Source organism: Poromitra crassiceps (assembly GCF_964638095.1).
Source record: "Poromitra crassiceps genome assembly, chromosome: 20".
NCBI lineage: Eukaryota > Metazoa > Chordata > Actinopteri > Beryciformes > Melamphaidae > Poromitra > Poromitra crassiceps.
In genome coordinates, this window is record NC_139637.1 from 3,623,022 (window position 1) to 3,645,600 (window position 22,579).

Below are 22,579 nucleotides of genomic sequence, written 5' to 3' on the forward strand. Positions count from 1 at the left end.
AAGACCGCACGCGCTCAGTTGTGTTGTTCAGGGTGTGACGTAATGGTTAATTTTAAGCACTAGACACTAGAGGGCGCTAGAGGCACACGAGAGAACAGTCGAGCGAGAGCTGCTATGTGATGTGACGCAAGCAGAGCCTGGTGGTAGCATAATAAAAAAAATACCATTATTTAAAAACTGTAGGATTACAAAATGTGTAATAAATATATTCTCATATAGTTCTGGAATTGTAAACATAAGCAGCCTATGTGCAGCTGCCAGAGGAGTATTTACAAATCTTCTAATTGTGTAGAGATATTAAATTAGATAGCCAAAATAATGTGTCTTTCACAGTACTACTACACTTCCCTCCCTATAGTGTCAATTTCTCACATGAGGGACCCCTAAACTGACAAAGATTAGACCCCCATTTGATAGGATTTTGTCCCACGGTCCCCCACATGATAATAAGATTGATGCTTTTAGATGTTTTATTACAGAAAGTGTATAAAACCCATGACCAAAATAGTCATTGTGTTACTTATGAATGGAATTATAGCAATAGTAATAAAATAAATTACCCCCCTTTTGGCTGGGGACCCCCTGGAACCCCCATTTGAGAACCACTGGTGTAGCCTACTCGCATACTGCCATGTGCAATAACAATATTATTTTATGATATGAGTCAAATAATTTACAAGTATCAGTATGGCTTTACAGATGCAGCAATCTGATTAGATCACCCACTACTACCTGTATACATCCATGAAAGAATCCATTGACATCAGGAGTTGTGTTAATTCAGTAAACCTTTATTTTATCAGTGCATGAACAGAATATGCCATGACCACATTATTTCCTTTCACCATTTTATAGTTTTCCTCGCAATTCCTTAAAAAAATAATGAAACGATTTACAGAGGATTTTTTTTTCTGAATGAAGGCAAATAGATTTTATACAGGTGCTGTACAATTTATAAACATTTACAACTACCATGATGTCGAAACCAAAAGGCTTTTTTTTTAAAATGTTGAAACAGAATGCAAGGCCACAGTATCGTACATGATAAAGGTATGAACAGTAAATAAAATACAGTAGCCCCTCATATCAACAACAAGATGGACGGTAAATTAGCAGGTGGTCTTAACTAACATACCATCCCGTAAACACAGGCAGCCTGGTTAGGGGGGACTGGTAAAGCGAGCTGTCTGGGTTGTGAATAGCAGTGCCTGAATGAACCACTAGATGTCTCTGCGCTCCACAGTAACAAGTTAGCGACATTGCAGGGACAAAGTCAATCTTGTATTTTTTCAGCAGCCCACAAATTCTTCTTCTTCTTCTTCAAAAAAAAAGGAATATTGTTTTTAGTTTGTAAATGGAATCCCCGTCATGTTTACTTCAATAAACTGTAAAGTGATTTCATATTCAACTCATTTCCCTCTGACCACTGAATGGAAACACCGGTCAGTGGTTCTCAAACCTTTTCACGTCAACGACCCCTAAACTCACACAAATTAGACTATCAACTCCCAATTGTTACGATTTTGTCCCCATCTGATAAGATTTGAGCTTTTGTGAGGACTCTCCCAGGCACCGTCTTGCAGGAGCCTGGTGTTGGGGTCGTTAGGCTGATTGGGTGCACCTCCCTTCTCACCAAAGCACCTTTTGTTCTGTTCTTTTGCTATTTTCCCCTTAGTGTTTAGTAGTTAACAAATGATTGTTTTAACTTTTACTTTGGCGTATGACTCCCCTCAGTTGTTACTTCCTTGAGCCGGGTTGTAACCTATGAGGGGAGTCATACACTAAGGTAAAAGTTCAAATAATAAATGAACATTCAATTAAAATAACAATGATCTAAAACTAACAGAACATAAGGTGCACCGGTGAGGAGGGAGAGACTGAATGGTCTGAAGGTCTTCTTAAGCCCAATGAGTGCACCCTGACCCCCCCCATCACCAGGCTCCTGCAAGACAGGGCCGGGGGGGGGTCGTCACACTGACAGTAGATGCAACCCCCTCATGGACCTCTGGGGGGCCCCGGGACCCCACTTTGAGAACCACTGACCTACGGGCAACATGACGACTTTCCCTCCCCACATGGATCACTAACTAGGTGACTTTATTAATATTACAAAAGTATGACAGGCGTGTTGTTGTTGTTGATTAACAAAGTAAAAAATACACACAGATTTATTTCTCTCATATTTCGGGTGATGGACTAAAGGACCATTCAGATCAAAAATAGATTTGGAGGTTAGAATGGAGAAACAATAATGGAGAAAAAAACCGATTTTTGTGCCTAAACCGTAGCATAATAAAAAATAAAAAATATCTCTTGAGGTTGAAGGCATAGGTCTCACTTCTTACAATCAGGCTTTGATAATCCAACTCATCTAAATTATACCTCTATGTATAGATCATAATTTTGTTAAATAATAATAATATACACAGATAAAGTACAGTCAAAGCTACAGACAGCAATGTCTAAAATACATAGGCCTACCAGTCAGCTTGTATACGTACACACACAGCCAGAGGACCTACAATACAGAGCTGCTAACAGTAGACGACGTTACATGATGGAGTAGGCTTCTGGGACTGTGTACAGACTAGTATGGACGCAGAAACAGAATGTATAGACTGTGCCACCAGATGACAGACCCATGCACTTCCTATGCTGTTGCGTGATGCGTTATTACAATGTGCACGTGGGAAACAGTAGTGATGCCTGGTCTGCTCGGTACATTTAACACGTTACTTTTCGTGGCGACGCCGATCTACACATTCTATTTCAATAAATGCAACATCCCAAAAAAGGTGAAATGACTCCACATGGATGATGTATATTTATAGTATTTCTTTGTCATATATAATTTCAATAAATTACATGATGCTTTTTTTGTTATAAACACGCGTGTAACAAACAATAGAACTATAATAACCACAAGTGTCTGGTCTGCTGATGGGTGCATATCGAGCTCGGGGACGGTAGTATCCACCCAGTGCTAAGCTGATGGGGTCGGGGTGTTGCGGACAGAGTCTTCCGATGTGTGTGAGTGCGGTCAGTCAGTCAGTCACACACACACACACACAGGCAGGTCAGCTCTGGTTAAGTTCTCTCAAGATCCAGCTCAGATGATTGAACAAGACAATCTGTCCCCCTGTGCTGCTGCTGCTGATGAAAGAGAGAGAAGATCACAGCAGCTTCACGTCTTCACACGTCCATCAGCCACACAAAGTGAATCAATCCAGGAAGAGAAGCTGAGTGATGCCGTGGATACAGACGTCTTTTAAACCTTCAAAGTGACAAAAACACAGGATCCTTCATCAACGTGGGCAAAGAGAGAGAGAGAGAGAGAGAGAGAGGAGAGAGAGAGAGGAGAGAGAGAGAGAGAGAGAGAGAGAGATAGAGAGAGAGAGAGAGAGAGAGAGGTTCATCTCATTGCCTACAAACAGTCTCGCAAGTGGGCGAGATACGGAGCAGCTTCTTCATAACCGGACTCTCTTCTGATTGGCACAATGTAGACATGTGACTTCAGTGTCACGTCTCAGAGCCCACCTGTTCGTGCACACGCCCATGTGCACACACACACACACACATGCGTGAAGGAGCACGCACGTGACATCAGACGTCATCAACAGCCTGACGCAAACCGACCGAGGCAAACTGGGTGGAGAAAAAAAAGTCATCGAAAATGATCGATAAGCAATGTGACGCAATGTTGCTGGTTACACAGTGATGCACCTTGTCTTCAATTGTAAAAAACAAAACAAAAGACGATTAATTCTTCCATTCTGACTGTGTGAACACACACACATGTGAACACACACACATGTGAACACACACACATGTGAACACACACACACGTGCCTCAGAGGCTCAGCTTTCTCTGCACAGACGATGAGGAGGAGGAGAACATCATGCGTCGCTCTCTGCCTGGGACTGGATCTTGGCCGAGCTCGGGACCTTCCACGGGCCGGGCGTGATGGCCGCCTTCTTGCTGCCAGACGTCCCGTTGCAGCTGGGGTCCTGCTGCACGCTGCTGCTCGAGCCTCTCGGGTCCTTCTTAGTCGCCTCTTCAAACTGCCCGTGGTATTTATTCTCCCGCCACTCCTTATCAACATCCCCCTGTTTCTCTCGTTCCCTCTCTCTTGCGGCCCTCCGGCTCAGGGTGGTGCTGTCTGCGTCTGAGCCAGGCCTCTCTCTGTGAGTCTGGGACTGGGATCCGTGCAGTACCGTCTCTTGTTCAGCCCTTTTGTCTTTCTTGCGGCGCTCATTGGTCCCCCGACTTGTCTCTCCTGTCTCTGTTGTCCCCCTCTCCTGCCAGTAGGCCGTGTCCTCCTCCTTGTGTCTCCGCTCCCTCCCTTCGCCGCCCAAGGCCACGCTGGGCTGTTGGCCACCTGGACGCCGGGGGCTCTGAGGCTCCTCCAGGTTCTTCACAGGCTCTCCTCCAGGTTCCCTCTTGGAGCTCTTCTTGGGGCTGGAGGAGTGGTGGTCTCTCTGCCCGCCGTGGGCCCTTCGTTCTCTGCTCATATCCTCCAGGGAGCCGCTGTGGCCTCCTTTGTCGGTCTTCCTGGGGCTCGGGGAGCGGCGCTCCGCGTAGTCCGCCCAGCCCTCGGTGCCTCTCTTGGGACTGGCGGACTTGTCCTTGCGGGGCAGGCTGCTGGAGGAGTCGTTCCGTCCGGGGAGGGTTCTCCTGTCCAGGGGGTCCGTGGTGGGATGCTGCTTATGGGTGTGGTGGTGAGAGTGCTGCTGTCCTCTGGGTCGGTTGGCCTGGCCCGCGTGCTCCAGGCGCTCGTGCCCAGCGCCGGGGGACCCGCTGACCCTGGAGGGCACAATGTCGTCGTGGGCGGTGGTGGTGGTCTTCTTGGGTGAAGACGGGGACAGCTCAGAGGTAGAGAAGGAGACAGAGGATGGAGAGGCTGGAGACGACTGCTCCTCAGAGACAGAGAGTCGGGGGAAGCTGGAGGTTGGAATGGTTGCTTTGTCCTTCGAACCTGAAAAACAAACATCGGGAAGTAAAAACAAGAGAAATTCTCACTGAGCAAAAACACAAGTATTCAAATTCCAGACACATACATGGGGTATTTTGCATATTCAACATAAGCTAAGAACATGCAATACAAGCACCGATATTGCAAAAAGTTTTCTTTCCACTGACTGGATTACTTTCTGTAATAAGCTCATTTGCCACAAGTTATTTGGTGGAAGATAAGTGATGAGAGATATCTCTGAGTGGGCGACACGGCCATCAAAGAAGATGCTGTTAGCTGTTAGCTTTCACCCCACAGCTGACGCTTCAATTTCCCCCACACAGCTGATAAGAATTACACGGCTGTGATTGAGAGCAGATAGATGAGAGAGAGAGAGAGAGAGAGAGTGAAGAGAGAGAGAGAGAGAGACAGAGAGAGAGAGTGAAGAGAGAGAGAGAGAGAGTGAAGAGAGAGAGAGACAGAGAGAGAGACTGAAGAGAGAGAGAGAGAGAGAGACACAGAGAGAGTGAAGAGAGAGAGAGACAGAGAGACTGAAGAGAGAGAGAGACAGAGAGAGAGACTGAAGAGAGAGAGAGAGAGAGACAGAGAGAGAGACTGAAGAGAGAGAGAGAGAGAGAGACTGAAGAGAGAGAGAGAGAGACAGAGAGAGAGACTGAAGAGAGAGAGAGACAGAGAGAGAGAGAGAGACAGAGAGAGAGTGAAGAGTGATGGACTTGGTGTTGCTGAAATGAGCTTTTGGATTTCTATGAGCAACAACTCATAGAGATTCAATCTAAACTTAATCTTTGGCTTGGAAAGCTAATGCCAGTGCACGCACACACACACACACACACACACACACACACACACACACACGCACACACACACACACACACACACACACACACACACAAAAACACACACACACACACAAAAACACACACGCACACACACACACACACACACACACACACACACACGCACGCACGCACACACACACACACACACACACACACAAAAACACACACGCACGCACACACGCACACACGCACACACACACACACACACACACACACACACACACACACATCCTTTTAGCGCTTGTCACTCACTGATCAATATGTAGTTAAGGGCTTCACACACTTTGTTTGCCCTCAGGATGAGGTGTGTGTGCTCAGTGGCATGTGGCTTTGGGGAATAGTCTTAAAATAACCTCCCAGTGCTCCTGCAGGGTCTGTTTCCTTCCACTAGGGGTCGCTGCTTTGGTTTAGCCCTCCACAGTAGCAGGCAGTCAAGAAGAGTAGCTCTGCTTGTGAATGTGATACATTCGCGTGGTTTTTCCGTACGAAAAGCTGGCACTGCGTCATGGCGATTTGTGTTTCCACGACAACAGGGCTACCTAGTTGTACGTGTGTCTTTAATGGCAGCCTCGGCTGTGACTAGTCACTAGTGGTCAAAAGCCGCGGCTAAAACGGTGGATCAACATTGCATTTCCTGTAAGTTCTTCACAATAAAAGGCCTTTGCATTCAGTTCGTCAGTGGAAAGCTTTTAATATGATGCGGCAGCAGGAAATGTGTTCATAAGCTCAACATAGCTCCGAGTGATCGAGAAACCGTCGAATAAAGCAGATATCTGAAAGTAGTAGGGATGTCACAATATATCGCGATATCAAAACGTGACAATATGTATCGTTGAGAAGAAATCTCATATCGCGAGAAAAAGAAGCTGAACACATGGTGGCACTGATCTGCATCTGATTGCATGCTCGCTGTCCTTTTCATTGCTTTGTTTGAACAGACGAGGGACGTTACAGTCAGACACGGAGGATGAAAATGGTGAAATGACTCAAATTAGCGTGGAGGATGCCCCCTCAACTTACAAATCAATCGCAAAAAAATGTTAAAATATCGGATTGTATCGTTATCGTGACTAAGAGCTGAACACACTGAGGCTTTTCAAAACGTCCTTCGCTCTGGTCTCAGAGACGTGAGAGCAGGGTTCGAGTTATGGGGGGACCTATGGGGTCTTGGACCCCATAGCTAGAGTCTGGGACCCCATAGTCCAGAACACCTGTGGGACCCCCACAAATATAACTTTTTTATTTTTATTTATTTTTTCCTTTTTTGTGTTCCAAATAACACATTTTTCGATGGAAGAATTATTATTATTTATGTTAACTAGATAAATAGGCTAAATAAGAAACATGTTTTCAGTTTTCCCAAAACAACCGTTTGAATTGTGTGAAATAGGCTGCATTTCACCTCCAAGCCACCATGTGCCGCCCATGAGCGCGTGTTCTACTGCTACAACCGAGTTGCAGGGAGAAGAAGCCACAACATGCAATCATCATGTGATGTAAACAGCCGCCTGAGCCAACAAGATCTTATTAATCTTTAGTATACCGTTATCATGCCACTGAAGAAAAGGCTGAAGCTGCCAACGGGGTGTACAAGCCTGGATAGCTTCGGTTTAAGAAAGAAACAAAGAACGACTTCAGACAAGGGACAACGACCTGTTAGTGCAACAGCTAGGTTGCTACTAGCTAGTAGGTAAGCTAACGTTATGGTCTGATGATGAGAGGAGAGGAGAGGAGTCTGAGATTTTTCATTTTGTAAGTATTACGCCTACAGTTGTTTTTGTTCTAACAAGATGCTGCTACTGTATCTGCTGAAATATGCTGCTGTTTGTTGCAATTTGTTTTTCATTCACAAGTTCTTGATTACCTGTGCACAAGGGGTTTGTTCATAAGGTTAGCCTACTCTGGTAACTTCCGGTCTGTTGTTGCTATGCAACGGTAGCGTAGGGGATGGCTGCCCCATTCATCTGTTTTCTTCTTGTTGTTGTTTTTAGATAGCGTTTCTTGCTGAGTGCAGAGAACTGCTCGGAAAGCAAATTGTATGAGCATTATGTATTTATTTTTGTAGTTTTTGATTTATAAGTGCAGAGACAGAGTTAAATAAATGTTAATTTAAGTTAAGCAATTTTGTCTCATTTGTAAAATTAAATTGTTGTATTTTATCAGATGCAAGTGTAAGACTGAATAATAACATCATACAACAGTCTAAACCGAATGTTAATTTAAAATTAGATATTCCTCTAAATCTGGCTTCAAACGGCCACAATTTGAGGAAAAAACGGCCCAATTTTCACGTTTAGGGGGACCCCATAGCTATCTGACTATAACTCGAACCCTGCGTGAGAGTTTCTCATCGCAGCTTCTCGCAAACAACAGCTGTTTGAGGGGGAGAAGGGCGGGCATCATGGGGTTGGCTGCGGTTGGCGAGACGTCCCGCCTGGAGGTGGGTCCGGCGCACTTTGGCCCCACCTCCAGAGAAGGTCCATCTGGACCGCAGCATCGCACGCTTAGCACGTTTTTTTTTGTTTGTTTTTGTTTTTTTAATGCAAACCGAAATCAGCGCGGCATGGCATGGCATGGCATGGCATGGCATGGCGCGGCTTGGCGCGGCCACCAAGTGCCAATGGAAAACGGGTATAGGTGTCTGCTGAGCCACACGTTCCTGATCTAGTTCAGATTGACTGGGAGGTGAACTGGGGGGGAACAGAGAAACTGGGAGGTGAACTGGGGGTAACAGAGAAAGACACGTGAATCGAGGAGGATGGATCACTACGAAAGGAGATGCTCAAAAGGCAAAAGTAGGAGGACAAATGTTTACCAAGGTAACAAGGGGGACAGACCGAGAAAAGCAGTGAGGTCTTTACTGATGCTCTGGTTTCATGTAGAAGCACAGGGTGGAAGAAGAGTTCAGACCTATAGGAGGAGGAGATAGAGAAGAGGTAGAAGAAGACAGCCGTGCCCAAAGAGAGAGAGAGAGAAAGAGAGAGAGAGAGAGAAGAGAGAGAGAGAGAGCGGTAGAGGTATAGATCAAGATAGGATGAGAGGAGAGAAAGGTCAAGAGAGAAGCTCGCAAAACACATGCATGAGAATAAAGAAACTGAGCACCCTGCTATCAAGCGTTTCCATACGAAAGCTTCTTTGTCTGTATGGCTAATATGCTATTGTGTGTACATGCATGCATGCGGTTGTAGTCGGCGCCGGCGGGCCCACTCACTGTGATCCGGCACCAGGCCCAGTCCAGCTCGGAGCAGCAGGTGGACCTTGGTGCCGCCCGCCTGGATCAGCTCGATCGCCCGAGTGTGTGTGATGCCCTGGGTGGCCTCGCCGTTGATCTCCACAATCTGATCGCCAACCTGTGTGTGAGGCAGACAGAGTCAGTTCTTACTGGATATCCACCTTATTTTTGAATGCCCCACTGTAAAAAAGAATCGTGGGTACAAGGTCCGGTTTAACGTGACTCATTGTTGCCGCTTGCCATTTCCTTTGTTATACTCTGGCTGCAGACCCGAATTATAAACCGGAAGCTGGAGTCCGTTATAAAAGTTATAAATATAGTCACGTTATAAACAACTAACCAACGCTGGAGGTCCGTATGGAAACTCGAAATGTGTGTTACTTGAAATGGTTAAAAGTTAAATCAATTTGGTGGCGTTTTACTGCCATGTAACATACAGTAGCTAGCTAGCCGCTAACATTAGCCACAGTTAGTAGCCGACTACCCACAATGCATTACGTTATCCCAGCACCCGAACGACACGGCTGTAGAGCAGAATGGCTCTGCTGTAAAAGGGTAAAATCCTCATAGACGTTTTTTTTGTCGGGGCTGGGGGGTTATCTAAATTGGTTACACCGGAAATAGAACCCATGGTTAACGTAAGGCAAAATGGCCACCAAAAATAAGGTGGATAGGAAATGACACTATTAGGCACAAGTTTACACACACCACACTTTTCTATTTTCAACATTTTAGAATAATGGTAAAGACATCCAAACGATGAAATAATAAATTGAATTATGCAGCGACCAAAAAATGATGAAATCAAAGCTGTCTTATATTTTAGATCCTTTTAATAAGTAGCCACACTTTGATTTGATGGAAAGGCAAAGAAATTCATACATAGGCATCAACTTAACGAACAAACAATTTCAAGCAATTAAGCATAAAGCCCTTAGGTCAACATGGCTATAAGATCATAAAAAAACATAGTACATTCAATCAGGTGTGTGTCCCAACTTTTGACTGGTCGTGTCTTTCAGTATTTTCAGACATTTCCAACCAGAAAACTACAATGACTTGTTCTTTTGAGAAAGACCGTCCATTGTGGTTAGGACTGCTATAGTATGTAGGAGCAGGGAGTAGTAATTACCCAGAACCTTATGAGTGTGGTTCTGTCCAGAGACAGTATTGTGGTTCAGTAGACAGACTCACATGTATTCTGCCGTCTTTCAGCGCCGGCCCGTCCTCGGCCAGGCGCAGGATGAACAGGCCCATGTTGTACTCCTTGCCTCCTCTCAGACTGAACCCAAAGCCCCGCTGGCTGCGTTCCAGCTCCACCACAAAACAGCCCTGTTGCTCACAGACACACAATGACATTTAGCTTTGAACACTTTGAACACTTCAAAGACTTCAACCATTCTAGTATTTAAGAAGCAATTTCCCACAGATTAGGATTTCTTTTTTATATATATAAATTGGCACCAAAGCAGAGCAAACATAGTTCCTCGGCAGCACAGTCTAAGAAAAGCTACTCCCTCACAGACACACACAGAGTGGAAGTTCATCTCCCGCTATGGTCTCACCTGCTTCGGGCCTGAGGTGATGAGGGTTCCCGTTTCTTTTGACCAGTCCTTCTTCTCCTCAGAGTCACCATTCCTACCCCAGATAGGATCACAAAACACATTAGACATTCCTACCCCAGATAGGATCACAAAACACATGAGAACCTGAGTGACCGTTATAAACGCACAGAGATGACATGACACTTTACTGACAAATGGAAAATGGAAAATGAAAGTGGAATATTAGCACACAAATAGAACATAAAGTACCGGTGAGCAACAGAACAGACTTTGCATTATTATTCTAGGAGAAATTCACATTCTTCTTCTAGGATTCAGCTACATGCAGTAGGATCACGCAGGATCACGTCTTCATTCCAACATCCACAGCTTCTCTCTGTTGGTGCCATTATGATCCACTGCAGGGAGAGCAGTGTAAATCCTCCATAGAAGCTGTGTTGCTGTTCCAGCTCAGAGGAGGACAACCAGGGCACATTTTACTGCTCCGCAGAGCTCATTACAATGCCTTTGTGGTGGGACTTTAGCAATGCTGCTGAGTCTTGGCCGTGTTGAGCGGCTCTGGCAGAGAGAGAGGGTTTAAGACTTCACGTTGGCCCAAGCTGACAGCGCCGACTCATATCTGGCCCGGGCCGAGCCAGAACCATGTGTTGGGGATTAGACAGAGAGGGGGAGGGAGGAGGGGACTGCTGAGGAATGGAGCGGGGGTTAAATGAGGGGAAGGGGAAGCCATGCTGACTGGGCAGGGCTGACTGGGCAGGACTGACTGGGCAGTACTGACTGGGCTGGGCAGGGCTGACTGGGCAGGGCTGACTGGGCTGGGCAGGGCTGCAACGGATTAAAAGTGTGACACAGGTAATCTGCTTTAAAGGTCCCATTCCGTGCAAAAGCTGTTTTTACTTGTAAATGCATATATACTGTTGTCATCCCTCCCTGTAATGAGTCGTCACAAGCTCAGAACTGCCAGAGTTGGATTTGTCCCTATCCAGCTTCCCCCTGCAGTCTCCTTCAAGCCACGCCCCTTACACTCTGTTCCCCCAGACGGGTTAATGTGATGTCACTCGGGTCCTTAAGCATACTGCGCGCGGTCTCTCTCACACAACCTACCTGCACCATTTTGTCTATAGCCACAAAATTAACACTTCTAGCTGGAGCGACGCCAACTGTACGTGATCCAGCAACTGCGGAGGTGCATTCGGTAAGTCTAGGCATTTTGAGATGTCCTCTTTAGCGTAGCAACCGTTAAGTTAGCTATAGCTCGTTGCTAACGTTAGTTGTGGACACCTAGCGTGCTGGTCCACGGACGCTAATCTGATTGGCCGCTGGGAGCCTGGGGCGGGCTCTCCCTCAGCGGCCAATGGGAACTGTTAGTTCTGAATATATTATAGAAACAGACCATTCTTGGGAAGCGACGAGATGAGGAAGTGACAACTCCGTCAGAACGAACGGGGTTGCTATATTTTCGACAAATTAATCCAGAATCATGTTTTATGGACCAGAGACACACGTTTTTAAGAGGTTACAGCTGCACGAATTGGGACCTTTAACAAGGAAGATCAAAGAGAAAGCCAAACTCTCCGTGAATCCCTCTCTCGCGTTCTGTACTCCAGCATCCGCCCAGTGGGCATAGAGGGGATTTCATCCACCCAGTGGGCATAGAGGGGATTTCATCCACCCAGTGGCCATAGAGGGGATTTCTCTCTTCGTGGATAACGAGGAGAGCGAGGAGGACCACAGATGATGGTAATTGGGGCAGAATGTAGCACAAGAGAGGACCGGGGCTCATTTACGGTTCAGGTGTGCACCACCTGTCTTACGTCGTGTCCAATGGGCTTATTTCCAGCCGGTGTGTGTGTGTGTGTGTGTGTGTGCGTGTGTGTGTGTGTGTGCACACCTGTACCTGTCTGCATGGCTGGAAGGTTGTTGGCCCATAGCTCGGTGCTGTGCTGAAGGGCTCTGCTTGGCTGAGCTGGTTGCAGATGGAGGACCGCTGTCTGTGCAAACAATTCACACAAACAGATGCTGCTGCCTTACTACAAATCCCATCATCTCAATCCCACTCAATTGTCCCCCGACGTTCCCGACGTTCCTCTCTCTGGAACGCCGACCTACCGTCTTCAGGCACCACGGTGAGGGTGACGACGTTGCCGGCGTCCTTGATGAGCTGCACGATGTCGTTGTGAGACAGCTCCATGATGGACTGGCCGTTGACGGCCGAGATGCGATCGCCCACCTTCATCTGACCCAGGCGGTCGGTGGGGCTGCCCTCGATGATGCGGCCTATCTTGTGAGGGATAACTGGTGCGGAGAGAGAAACCCAGAAAGGACTTTATTTTATTTCTGCTGACTGACTGACTGACGGAGCTTGTTTGTTCTGTTTGAGGAGTATCCCGTTAACTCAACATCAGCAACAACATACCACTTGTAAAAAAAACAGACGTTCTCTTTTGAAATCTCTGTTCTGAGATCTAACGTGTTGTTAAAGAGAGCTCCTGTTTGCAGTCAGTAGTGTGTGGAGAGATGAATGATGCAGTTTGACTTTGGGCATGTCTTTGAACAGAGATGGTTTTCTCCTCAATGTAACACAGCATAACAACTGGTGGAAAAGTGAATGGGAGAGTATACAGAGGAGGAGGAGGAGGAGGAGGAGGAGGAGGAGGAGGAGGAGGAGAAGGAGAAGAAGAAGAAGAAGAAGAAGAAGGTTGAAACATGTTTGTGCTCATGTCTGACCTCCAGGCGGGGGCTTGTTCTTAGAGGTGAGGATGACGAAGCCAAAGCCCTCGTTGTCTCTGCGCTGCAAGGTGACGTCGAAGCACTCTGGCCTGCAGGCCTGGGTCAGCTGGGAGGCGCCGGGCGCGTCGCTGCGGGCCGGCTTAGGGGAGCCGTTGACCAGGGCGGACGCCACCTGCTGGCCGCCCTCCTCCTCTCCACCGGCATCTGACAAAATGGCAGCACAACCAACAGGCACATGAGGGAACGCTTGCATACACAAACAATCTCTAATGGCAGTCGGTTTCAAAACGACGATCGATCCATCTGGCGACGATGGCGCGTGTCCATGCATCACGGCTGACAGCGCAGGCTCAGTTTGGAAGGTAAATGCCAGTGGAGAAAGGACTTGTCACTTTCACTGGCAGAATAAAATCCTTCGTTGTGAACAGTGGTCGTTACGTCGTCTTTGCTCACATCAAACGTATCCACGAGCAATTATTTGCCAAAACGTCTCCAATCTGAGTCTTCTGACTTCCAAAAAGATTCTAAGATACATCCTAGGATGCACTGGGACACATCTTCAGTGATGTTTCCTGAGGTCATCGAGTGTTTCGGGTCTTTCAACAATCATAAACACTCTCGCTCAGGTGACCCAGGCAGGGCTGATCAAACCTCTCGCTCAGGTGACCCAGCCAGGGCTGATCAAACCTCTCGCTCAGGCGACCCAGCCAGGGGTGATCAAACCCTCGCTCAGGTGACCCAGGCAGGGGTGATCAAACCCTCGCTCAGGCGACCCAGCCAGGGCTGATCAAACCTCTCGCTCAGGCGACCCAGCCAGGGCTGATCAAACCCTCGCTCAGGTGACCCAGCCAGGGCTGATCAAACCCTCGCTCAGGTGACCCAGCCAGGGCTGATCAAACCCTCGCTCAGGGGACCCAGCCAGGGCTGATCAAACCTCTCGCTCAGGCGACCCAGCCAGGGCTGATCAAACCCTCGCTCAGGTGACCCAGCCAGGGCTGATCAAACCCTCGCTCAGGCGACCCAGCCAGGGCTGATCAAACCCTCGCTCAGGTGACCCAGCCAGGGCTGATCAAACCCTCGCTCAGGTGACCCAGCCAGGGCTGATCAAACCCTCGCTCAGGGGACCCAGCCAGGGCTGATCAAACCCTCGCTCAGGTGACCCAGCCAGGGCTGATCAAACCCTCGCTCAGGTGACCCAGCCAGGGCTGATCAAACCCTGGCTTGTGTCCCAGCAGCATTGGCCCACGGATCGCTCCTCTTGATCCAAAGCCATCTGGAGGCCATCTCTCTGCAGCCTCCATGGTGGACTAGCAGACAGTATAGAGCAAAATTTTTAATCAATTTACATTTTTGTATTTGATTTGTGTATCATGCCCGAAAATAATATGAGACAATGGGTCAATAAACAAATATCTATATTTGAGATGAACCCCCTTTTACAATGTGTTCCTCATGAGACGAGCTGACCTGCCTGGATCTCCTCTTGGTTGAGCGTTTGTTTTGCTGAGTCTCTGTTGTGTCAGCTGGCATCTGGGACTCTCTTTTTAAACCTGGGCTTTGATACGGACGCCCTTAACAATGATTGATGCTTCATTCATTCCTGCACTGTGATCACGTCTGTTGTTGAGATGCATCAAAAGCCAAAGTCATTTCACAAAGTGCTGCTTGTTCTATTCACAGAGTGATTGTTTGTGCTGGTAAACAAGCCTGGATGCAGCAGGGCTCTATATTCTGATCAAATAGAAAACTCAGCATATCCTTGTTGTTGTTGTTGTGTTGTTGTTGACATCGTTTGAGATGTAAATCTGATCTCATCTTTACGGTCCTTCGCACAATTTCAATCAGCCTCAGCAGACAAACACACACCAAACAATCTCCACCTGGTTATTATTTATTTGTTTGATGTATTCTTTTTCCTCATTTTTCTGTAACTATATTAATCGTTAAACAAATGTGCTCTGCGCTGAACTAAGATGTTTAATAGAAGTAATCAAATGAATATGATGAGGATGAATTTCTTTTAGTTTTGCAATTATTTTCTACACAGAATAAGCAGAATGTTTGAAGAACTTTGGGGGCCCAATTAAGTCATCCAGCACAAATTGAGAGGATCAGAGTAAAGAATCCCTGATCAAAGCGTTTCGGAGAGGTTATCGATCGAGCGAGGAAAAAGCAGGAAATGCTCGACTTAAAGGCTTCGAGTAAGAAAGCTCGAGCGAGAAAAACGTTGGCGTCGATGCCGCGCCCGAGCGGACCCACCTGCGTGTGCCAGCTTCCTGCGGACGGTGAGCATGACTTGGCCGTTGCGGGCGGCGTTGGTCATCAGCTCCAGCACTTGTTTGTGGGATTTGCCTTTGACCGGCACGCCGTCGATACACAGCAGCTCGTCGCCCGCACGCAGCCGCCCGTCCTTCTCCGCCGCGCCCAGCGGCACGATGGCACCGATGTACACCTGCGGAGGAGAGACGATAACGCAGAAACACACACATTAAATCCAGGTCAGACTAACACACACACAGAGGGTACAACAGCTCAATAATCAGTCTAAATCACTGTGTGTCAGGTGTCAGAGGAGGTGTCACTCTGTCTCATGCTTTCTGGTTCTGCCCTTCACCGACAGGATTCTGGGCCAAAATATTTGACTGGTACTCTAAGGCCTACAAAATACCCCAGGGCTCTTCTTGTCCTGATGAAGGCCGAGAGGCCGAAACGTTGGCATGTATCGACCTGACATGGCCAAATAAATGGTGAAATAGAGAATCCTTTGTCCTGAAGATCTGTGTGTGCTACCTTGTGCCTTAGGTGCAATTATCTTTATGTTTTGAACTTTGCTGGTTTTAGCACCACTAAGAAAGCCACCAGGGAAAGCGCATCCTTTCCAAGGACTTGACTACAAAATAACCCTTCAGCCGGAGGCAGAACTCGCCATCCTTGGCTGCTCGGGGTCCTCTCTGAACTTCCCTACAGCTGTGCAACAGTCTCTGACACCGGGGGACAATTGTTGCCAAAAAAATAATTTTGAAGGAATGGAAGTCCCCCTCTTCTTCACCTCCTTTTCAATTGTGGTTGATGGACATGATCTGTGTCATACAGATGGAGAGGCACCAGGTTTCTGAGAAGCAACTCACTTGGAAAATGTCTAAGGATCTGGGAGCCGTTTCTAGCCTACCTCCATGAGGTTAGGGGGTGATGGGTGACTCGCCTGGCTGGTTTCTCAAGGACCCCTCATGCAGGATCCCATGTTTTTCTTTTTTCTTTTAAGCACATTATGCGCCTTATGTGGCTGGTACTGTACAGTAGCACCACGTTGTGATATTGAATGATGATTATGTTTGTATGTTGTTGTTTTTTTCTTTTGTTTTCCTGTGCCTGAGCCTGTTTGTTTTGTCTTGTTTGTCTACTGTTCTATTGACAAATTGAAAAAAAAAAGAAGAAAAGAAATTGAATAATAATCAGTCTAAATCCTCTCAGTTGCTTTGAGCGTTTGGTGTAATGTTCCCAGAGTGTCAAAGAGATAGGGTTAGCTCTTTAGGGTTAGCTCTTTAGGGTTAGCTCTTTAGGGTTAGCTCTTTAGGGTTAGCTCTTTAGGGTTTAGCTCTTTAGGGTTAGCTCTTTCTGGACAATCCATTAGCCCGTTGTCCCGCAGCAATTGTAGAGATTAAAGCTATTTTAGTAATTGGATGCGGCTTAAATATTGCTTTGGGATTTAGACCAGTGTACCAGGCCTGTTTCGGTGCGTACTGACTGAGCTGGTGGTACCTACCGGCTGGTCCGGCCCCTCGCCTCCAAGCACCCTGAACCCAAAGCCCGACTCCTGGTTTCTTTTGATAAACACATCCAGGTCCTTGGTGTTGGGAGCTGCAGAGAGGAGAGGGAAGGAGAAAGATCAAATAGTCAGTAGATCAAATAGCCAGTAGGTCCGTGGAGTGAAGATAGATATAAACATCCTGGCCAATGTGTGTTGTATAATACAGTAGCTGCAAGGCCGGGGTCAAGATCCAGAGAGCAGTAAAATACTTGAAATGATTTATAAGTAATATGTGCTTGTGATGGGCTATACACATGCTATTATTTTATTGTATCTTGTTTATAATGGTGAGAAATGGTACAATTGTTATAAATGTTGTGATGTTTTGAGCATGTGTTAATCATATTAGAGAACTCTAGCCTTCCTCCAGTACTTCATCAAATGAAATGGCCTGTTCATCTAAAACTCACTGACATCGCAGGTGGTTCTCTGCATCACCATGTTGAAGCTCCTCCAAGCTTTGGGCACAAAGTACTTTCACACAATCTGCCATCTAAGTGAAGACTTACGCTTGCTGTCCTGCAGGGCCTTGGACTTGAGGTAGAGCTCGGACGGGTCCGGTTTGGGCGAGGAGGAGCGCAGGGTGTTGTTGCCAGGGAAAGGGAGAGGCTGTGGGGGTGCGGGTGCGGGCGGCTCCGCGTGGCTCAGGGTCTCGGTGCTGGTGGTGGTGGTGGTGGTCTCCGCTCCTCGCTGCAGCTGTGCAGCCCCTGGCTGGGGCAGCTGCTGCTGCTGGGGGGCCACGGGGTGGGCTGCCTGCTGGGACATGGGCGCTGTGCACTGTAACAGAAACACAAGCTGTGATGATGGAGTGACGACCTCCAGACGGTGATCAATCTTCTGAGGGCAAACACCCACCAACATAAACAAATCAATCACTTAAATGAAAACAATAAAAAGTTAATTTATTCAAATCCTCATTTAACTTATATTCCAAAGTCCAAAGTCAAGCAGACTCTAAAATTCCCATGGGCATGAGTGTGTTTGGTTGTGGTGTATAATATGACTTAGGATGTATAGTTTCTATATGATGTAGTAAACAATGTATATGAAGTATGTATATATGACAGTATATAATGTTCATGGTCATGTATATGTATATACTGTATGCCATGTATATGATGTGTATAGTATGTATATGTATGATCTAGTATGGTATATGACATGTATGGTATGTAAAGCCATGTGAGACTGGACCGTGTTAAGGGCTATATGAATAAACTAGAATAACTAGACATTAGTAGACAGTAAAAATAGCAAGTAGTAAAGTATGATGTATGCATTTAATGTATGTCAAAGATTGATGTCAGCTGGAAAAGGTTGGTCAACTCTATTCCACAAAGAAACAGCTGGTCAACTGTTGCACTGGCCTGAATGTGTTAAAAATAGTGCATCCGTGTCATTCAGAGTTGAACCAGTTTGAGTAAAGCTGTTGCTCCATCAGCTACTGCCTCTATTTTAAAAGTCGGCCGTTGAGCAACACTGCAGGAACAAGCTGTTCAACATATCATGTTAAACACCATTAGCAGAGGGATGTTAAGTTAAGTTGAACATGTCATATCATCTTAAATAGGGCTGGGTATCGCCACTGACTTCCCGATACGATACGATTCCGATACACAAGGTCCCAAGTCGATACGATTTCCGATACGATACGATTCGATATCGATATTTTAGCTACAATACCAGTTTTGCTTTGATACGGGAAGAGATTCTCAAATAACTAATGCTGTAAATTGTACAAGGAACCCTCTAACCTGGTGCATTATTAAAAAATATTAATATTTACATTAAGAATTGACCATAAAGAAAGCAGTTACATAATGTAATTCTTTTTTATTTAAACATGACCAACATAGTCATTCAACATCTTATCTTTCTTTACAGTCTTCTGTCTCTTTCTTTACAGTCTTCTGTGAGAAGCCAAACAAATTTAGATTTCCACTATACAACAGAATCATTGAACAGCAGCATGTTGTAAACAGTGTTTCATAAAGTATAAATGCTTTGTAAATAAAATTAAATAACATTAAATACAGCTCATGAACATTTCCAGTTCACAAACATTATAGTGCAAACAGATGTGAGGTCTGTACATCTGGCTCATGGTGCATGCACAATGCACATGTAGCCTACAGTATTTATGTTTTTGTTTCAACTACAAACATAAATAAACGTCAACTTGAAACTATGTTTTAACTACCACACACAGCCTATAATATTATAGACTGTTTATTTATTTTTTTAAACATTTTTTTGTTTTTTTGTAAAATGCATTTTAAAAGATCGATATTGGGATTTATGTATCGATACTTGTTCCTTCACATGAATATCGATTCAATATCGATATATCGATTTTTTTTAACCCAGCCCTAATTTTAAACAGTCATACACATGTCATATCATCTTAAACAGTAGAGGGATGTTAAGCTGCTGTTAGCCAGGAGCCAGCAGCAGCAGCAGCACATTATCACATCCAGATCCAGGAGTAACATCCGGGTCTGCTAATGCTGGGCTGGTTGAATAATGCAGCTCCTGGAGAACAGACAGCGCCGTACACAGACTGTGTGCTGCTCGCGGGTAACCCAGACAAACTTACAGCATTATCTGTTGAATAATTCAGTAGCAGTTTTATCTTCAGCATCTTCCTCAGCCTCAGCCTCAAATAATATCCACTATCCTGGCTAAGTTAGTGGAAACCAAGAGTGACGACGACCAATTACAAAAGACTTCCTTCTACTTACCGGTTTGAGTGATTTCACAGGAGACGTCTGACCTGTGGAGAGAGAGAGATGGAGACACAAGAACAACACATTTATCACCAAGGACACATCGCTGAAGCTGGAGGAGCCCTACTTTGCTCCACTGACCTACTGGCCCGTGGATGAGAGCTTCACACTACACCCTCTCTCATCTCACATGCAGGCAGGCACACATGGCAGAGTGAGCAGAGTCATAACCAGCTTTTTAACCCTGTCCTGTCCTGCATCCATCATCTCCTCCTGCTATCGTCTCCTGACAACTTGCTCAGGTGCAACAACGTCAGCCAGTAGAGGGCAGTATACTCCAGCAGCAAAGTGACTTGCATGGTCAGTTACAGGATGGTGAGAGGAAGAGAGGAGACACTGTGCCATGGGAAAACATGCTCTTCTCCTCTGGGGGTAACCTGACTCCTTGTTTGCTATTCTGATAAAACAATCTAAATATAGACTTTCACAATCAACATTCAACTGCTGTGAAAAGATTTAGAGGCCATAAATGAAGGTTATTATATTGGTGGGGGTATAAAAGAACAGACCCAATCCTCTCCATGTATCATTATGATAAATTAATTTACAATAATATCTCCCTATTGACAATAGGGCTGCAACTAACGATTATTTTCATAATCGATTCATCTGTCGATTATTATCTCGATTAATCGATTAGTTGTTTGCTCTATAAAATGTCAGAAAATGGTGGCAAATGACGATCGGTGTTTCCCAAAGTCCAAGATGACGCCCTCAAATGTCTTGTTTTGTCCACAACTCAAAGATAATATCAGTTTACTGTCATACAGGAGTAAAGAAACCAGAAAATATTCACATTTAAGAAGCTGGAATCAGAGAATTTAGACCTTTTCTCTTAAAATTGTACTCAAAACGATTAATCGATTATCAAAATAGTTGTCGATTCATTTTCTGTCGATCGACTAATCGATTACGGTAATCGTTTGCAGCTCTAGTCAAATCCAGAATAGGGAGCAGACATCAAATCAGTTCCTGTGTCGTTTACACTGCTGTCATCAGAGGGGAGTTCTAGCCCCCCCGGGGGGGGGGGGCCCTGAAGGCAGCCCCCCCGGCAGCACAGCTCCTTCTAGTTCACACCGGCCACCCAAGCCTTGCCTACGCCTTGCCTTTACCCATGCTTTTAAATAGGCGTCCGTTTTAGTCAACGAGGCTGTGTACACCGGGCGCCTGAGCGTGTACCCACGCCTTGCCTGTGCCTTGCCGATTTTATTGTTTAGGCGTGAGTTCTATTTTGAAGGCAACTAGGCGCGTGCAGGCAGGCTTCCTCTGTCAAGCCATGAAAGAAAAACGCGACAATATCCGCGGGAAATGGCAAAGTCAACTGAATTTCAAAATAAAATGGAGTTACTACAACAGTGTTGAGCAGAGAGAGAGAGCGAGAGAGAGAGATTGACGGGTGGCTATCACGTGGGGCTTTCTTCTCGTCGGCAAACAAATCTTCAGGAGAGAGAATAGCGACCGAAGAAGCAAGATGGACAATGTTGTTGTGCCAGCACATATTCTTGCAAGATTACCCCTCTAAAAAGTCCGACTATAGTCAGACCTGGTTATACATATCCAGCATCAATAGAACATTAAATATATCAGATTTATTTTACCTACCCATGATAATTCGGGACCACACGTGAAAAAATACAGTCGGGAGAGAGGAGTCACAAGCGACTCGGCTCCAGGTTCAGTGTTCAAAGGCGTGCGGTGTGATCGGTTCACGCCCAGCTCAAGGTCTGCAGGCGTAGGCGTGGGTTGAGGCGAGGCAAGGCGTAGGTTCCCTGTGTCTGTGTGAACGTAGCGCTAGACCTGAAGGTTCTGTGATCTCCTCCTCTCCTCCCAGGCCTCTCCAACAGTAACACACACACCTGATCAAACACCTGCATATACAGCTAGCCGAGCTAACCCCACCCACACGCAGCCAGGAAGTTAATAACAGCGGGCGCACTCCCGGGACGAGCCCCTCAGAAGCTCCGAGCAGAGCCCGGGCTGAGGACATCTGATATGTGGGTGCAACAACTGGATCTCCTGAATCTAGGCTACTGCACTGCGGGGAAGGAAGGGACAGCAAAGCCCTTCAAACCAGTGACAGCCTCCTTTCTGAAGTACAGAGAAGGGCAACGCAAGACACGCCTGCTGGCTGCTCCTGTATCTGATACCATCAGAGAGATTAATCCACTCATCCAGGCATATACTGTATATCTCTTAAAGGAACACTCTGCCCATTTTCAACCAGCTTTGTATCAATAGAACATCAGTAGTATATCAGAAAACTGTAAACTGTTTTGAAGTCTGTCATTTAATTTGACAGTTATTGAGTGTTAAAGTGTGGACCAGTGATATCACTGGTCCACACTAACTAAAATGAAAAGCTCATTAACTCAAATCAACTCTCAATAACTGTCAAATTAAATGACAGACTTCACTACCGTTTACAGTTTTCTGATATACTACTGATGTTCTAATGATACAAAGCTGGTTGAGAATGGGCGGAGTGTTCCTTTAACTCTCTCTCTCTCCTGTTCCTTCCCTCTGAGCAGCAAGTGAACCACCCACCCACCATCTCTCTACTTGGGCCATGCCAGCATAGCTCACCACCATCATGTGACTTAAGCGTGCCGTCCTCCCTGTTTGGGTTCGGTGCTGCAAAGCAGGAAA

The 22,579-nt window shown here is 46.2% G+C and overlaps 1 protein-coding gene across 1 annotated transcript in view; it reads right to left on the reverse strand.

Moving 5' to 3' along the window:
* Positions 1 to 1,746: 1,746 nt before the first annotated feature.
* Positions 1,747 to 22,579, reverse strand: part of magi3a (membrane associated guanylate kinase, WW and PDZ domain containing 3a) — a gene marked incomplete at its 5' end in the record, with an annotated part of 194,659 nt that continues 173,826 nt past the window's right edge. Inside the window, 11 exon segments of the mRNA XM_083656482.1 lie at positions 1,747 to 4,976; positions 9,024 to 9,162; positions 10,239 to 10,376; positions 10,610 to 10,682; positions 12,507 to 12,600; positions 12,719 to 12,904; positions 13,337 to 13,543; positions 15,599 to 15,791; positions 17,103 to 17,197; positions 17,657 to 17,924; positions 19,889 to 19,920. Of these exon segments, the coding sequence (XP_083512608.1) occupies positions 3,898 to 4,976; positions 9,024 to 9,162; positions 10,239 to 10,376; positions 10,610 to 10,682; positions 12,507 to 12,600; positions 12,719 to 12,904; positions 13,337 to 13,543; positions 15,599 to 15,791; positions 17,103 to 17,197; positions 17,657 to 17,924; positions 19,889 to 19,920 (2,504 nt within the window). The 3' untranslated portion in view covers positions 1,747 to 3,897.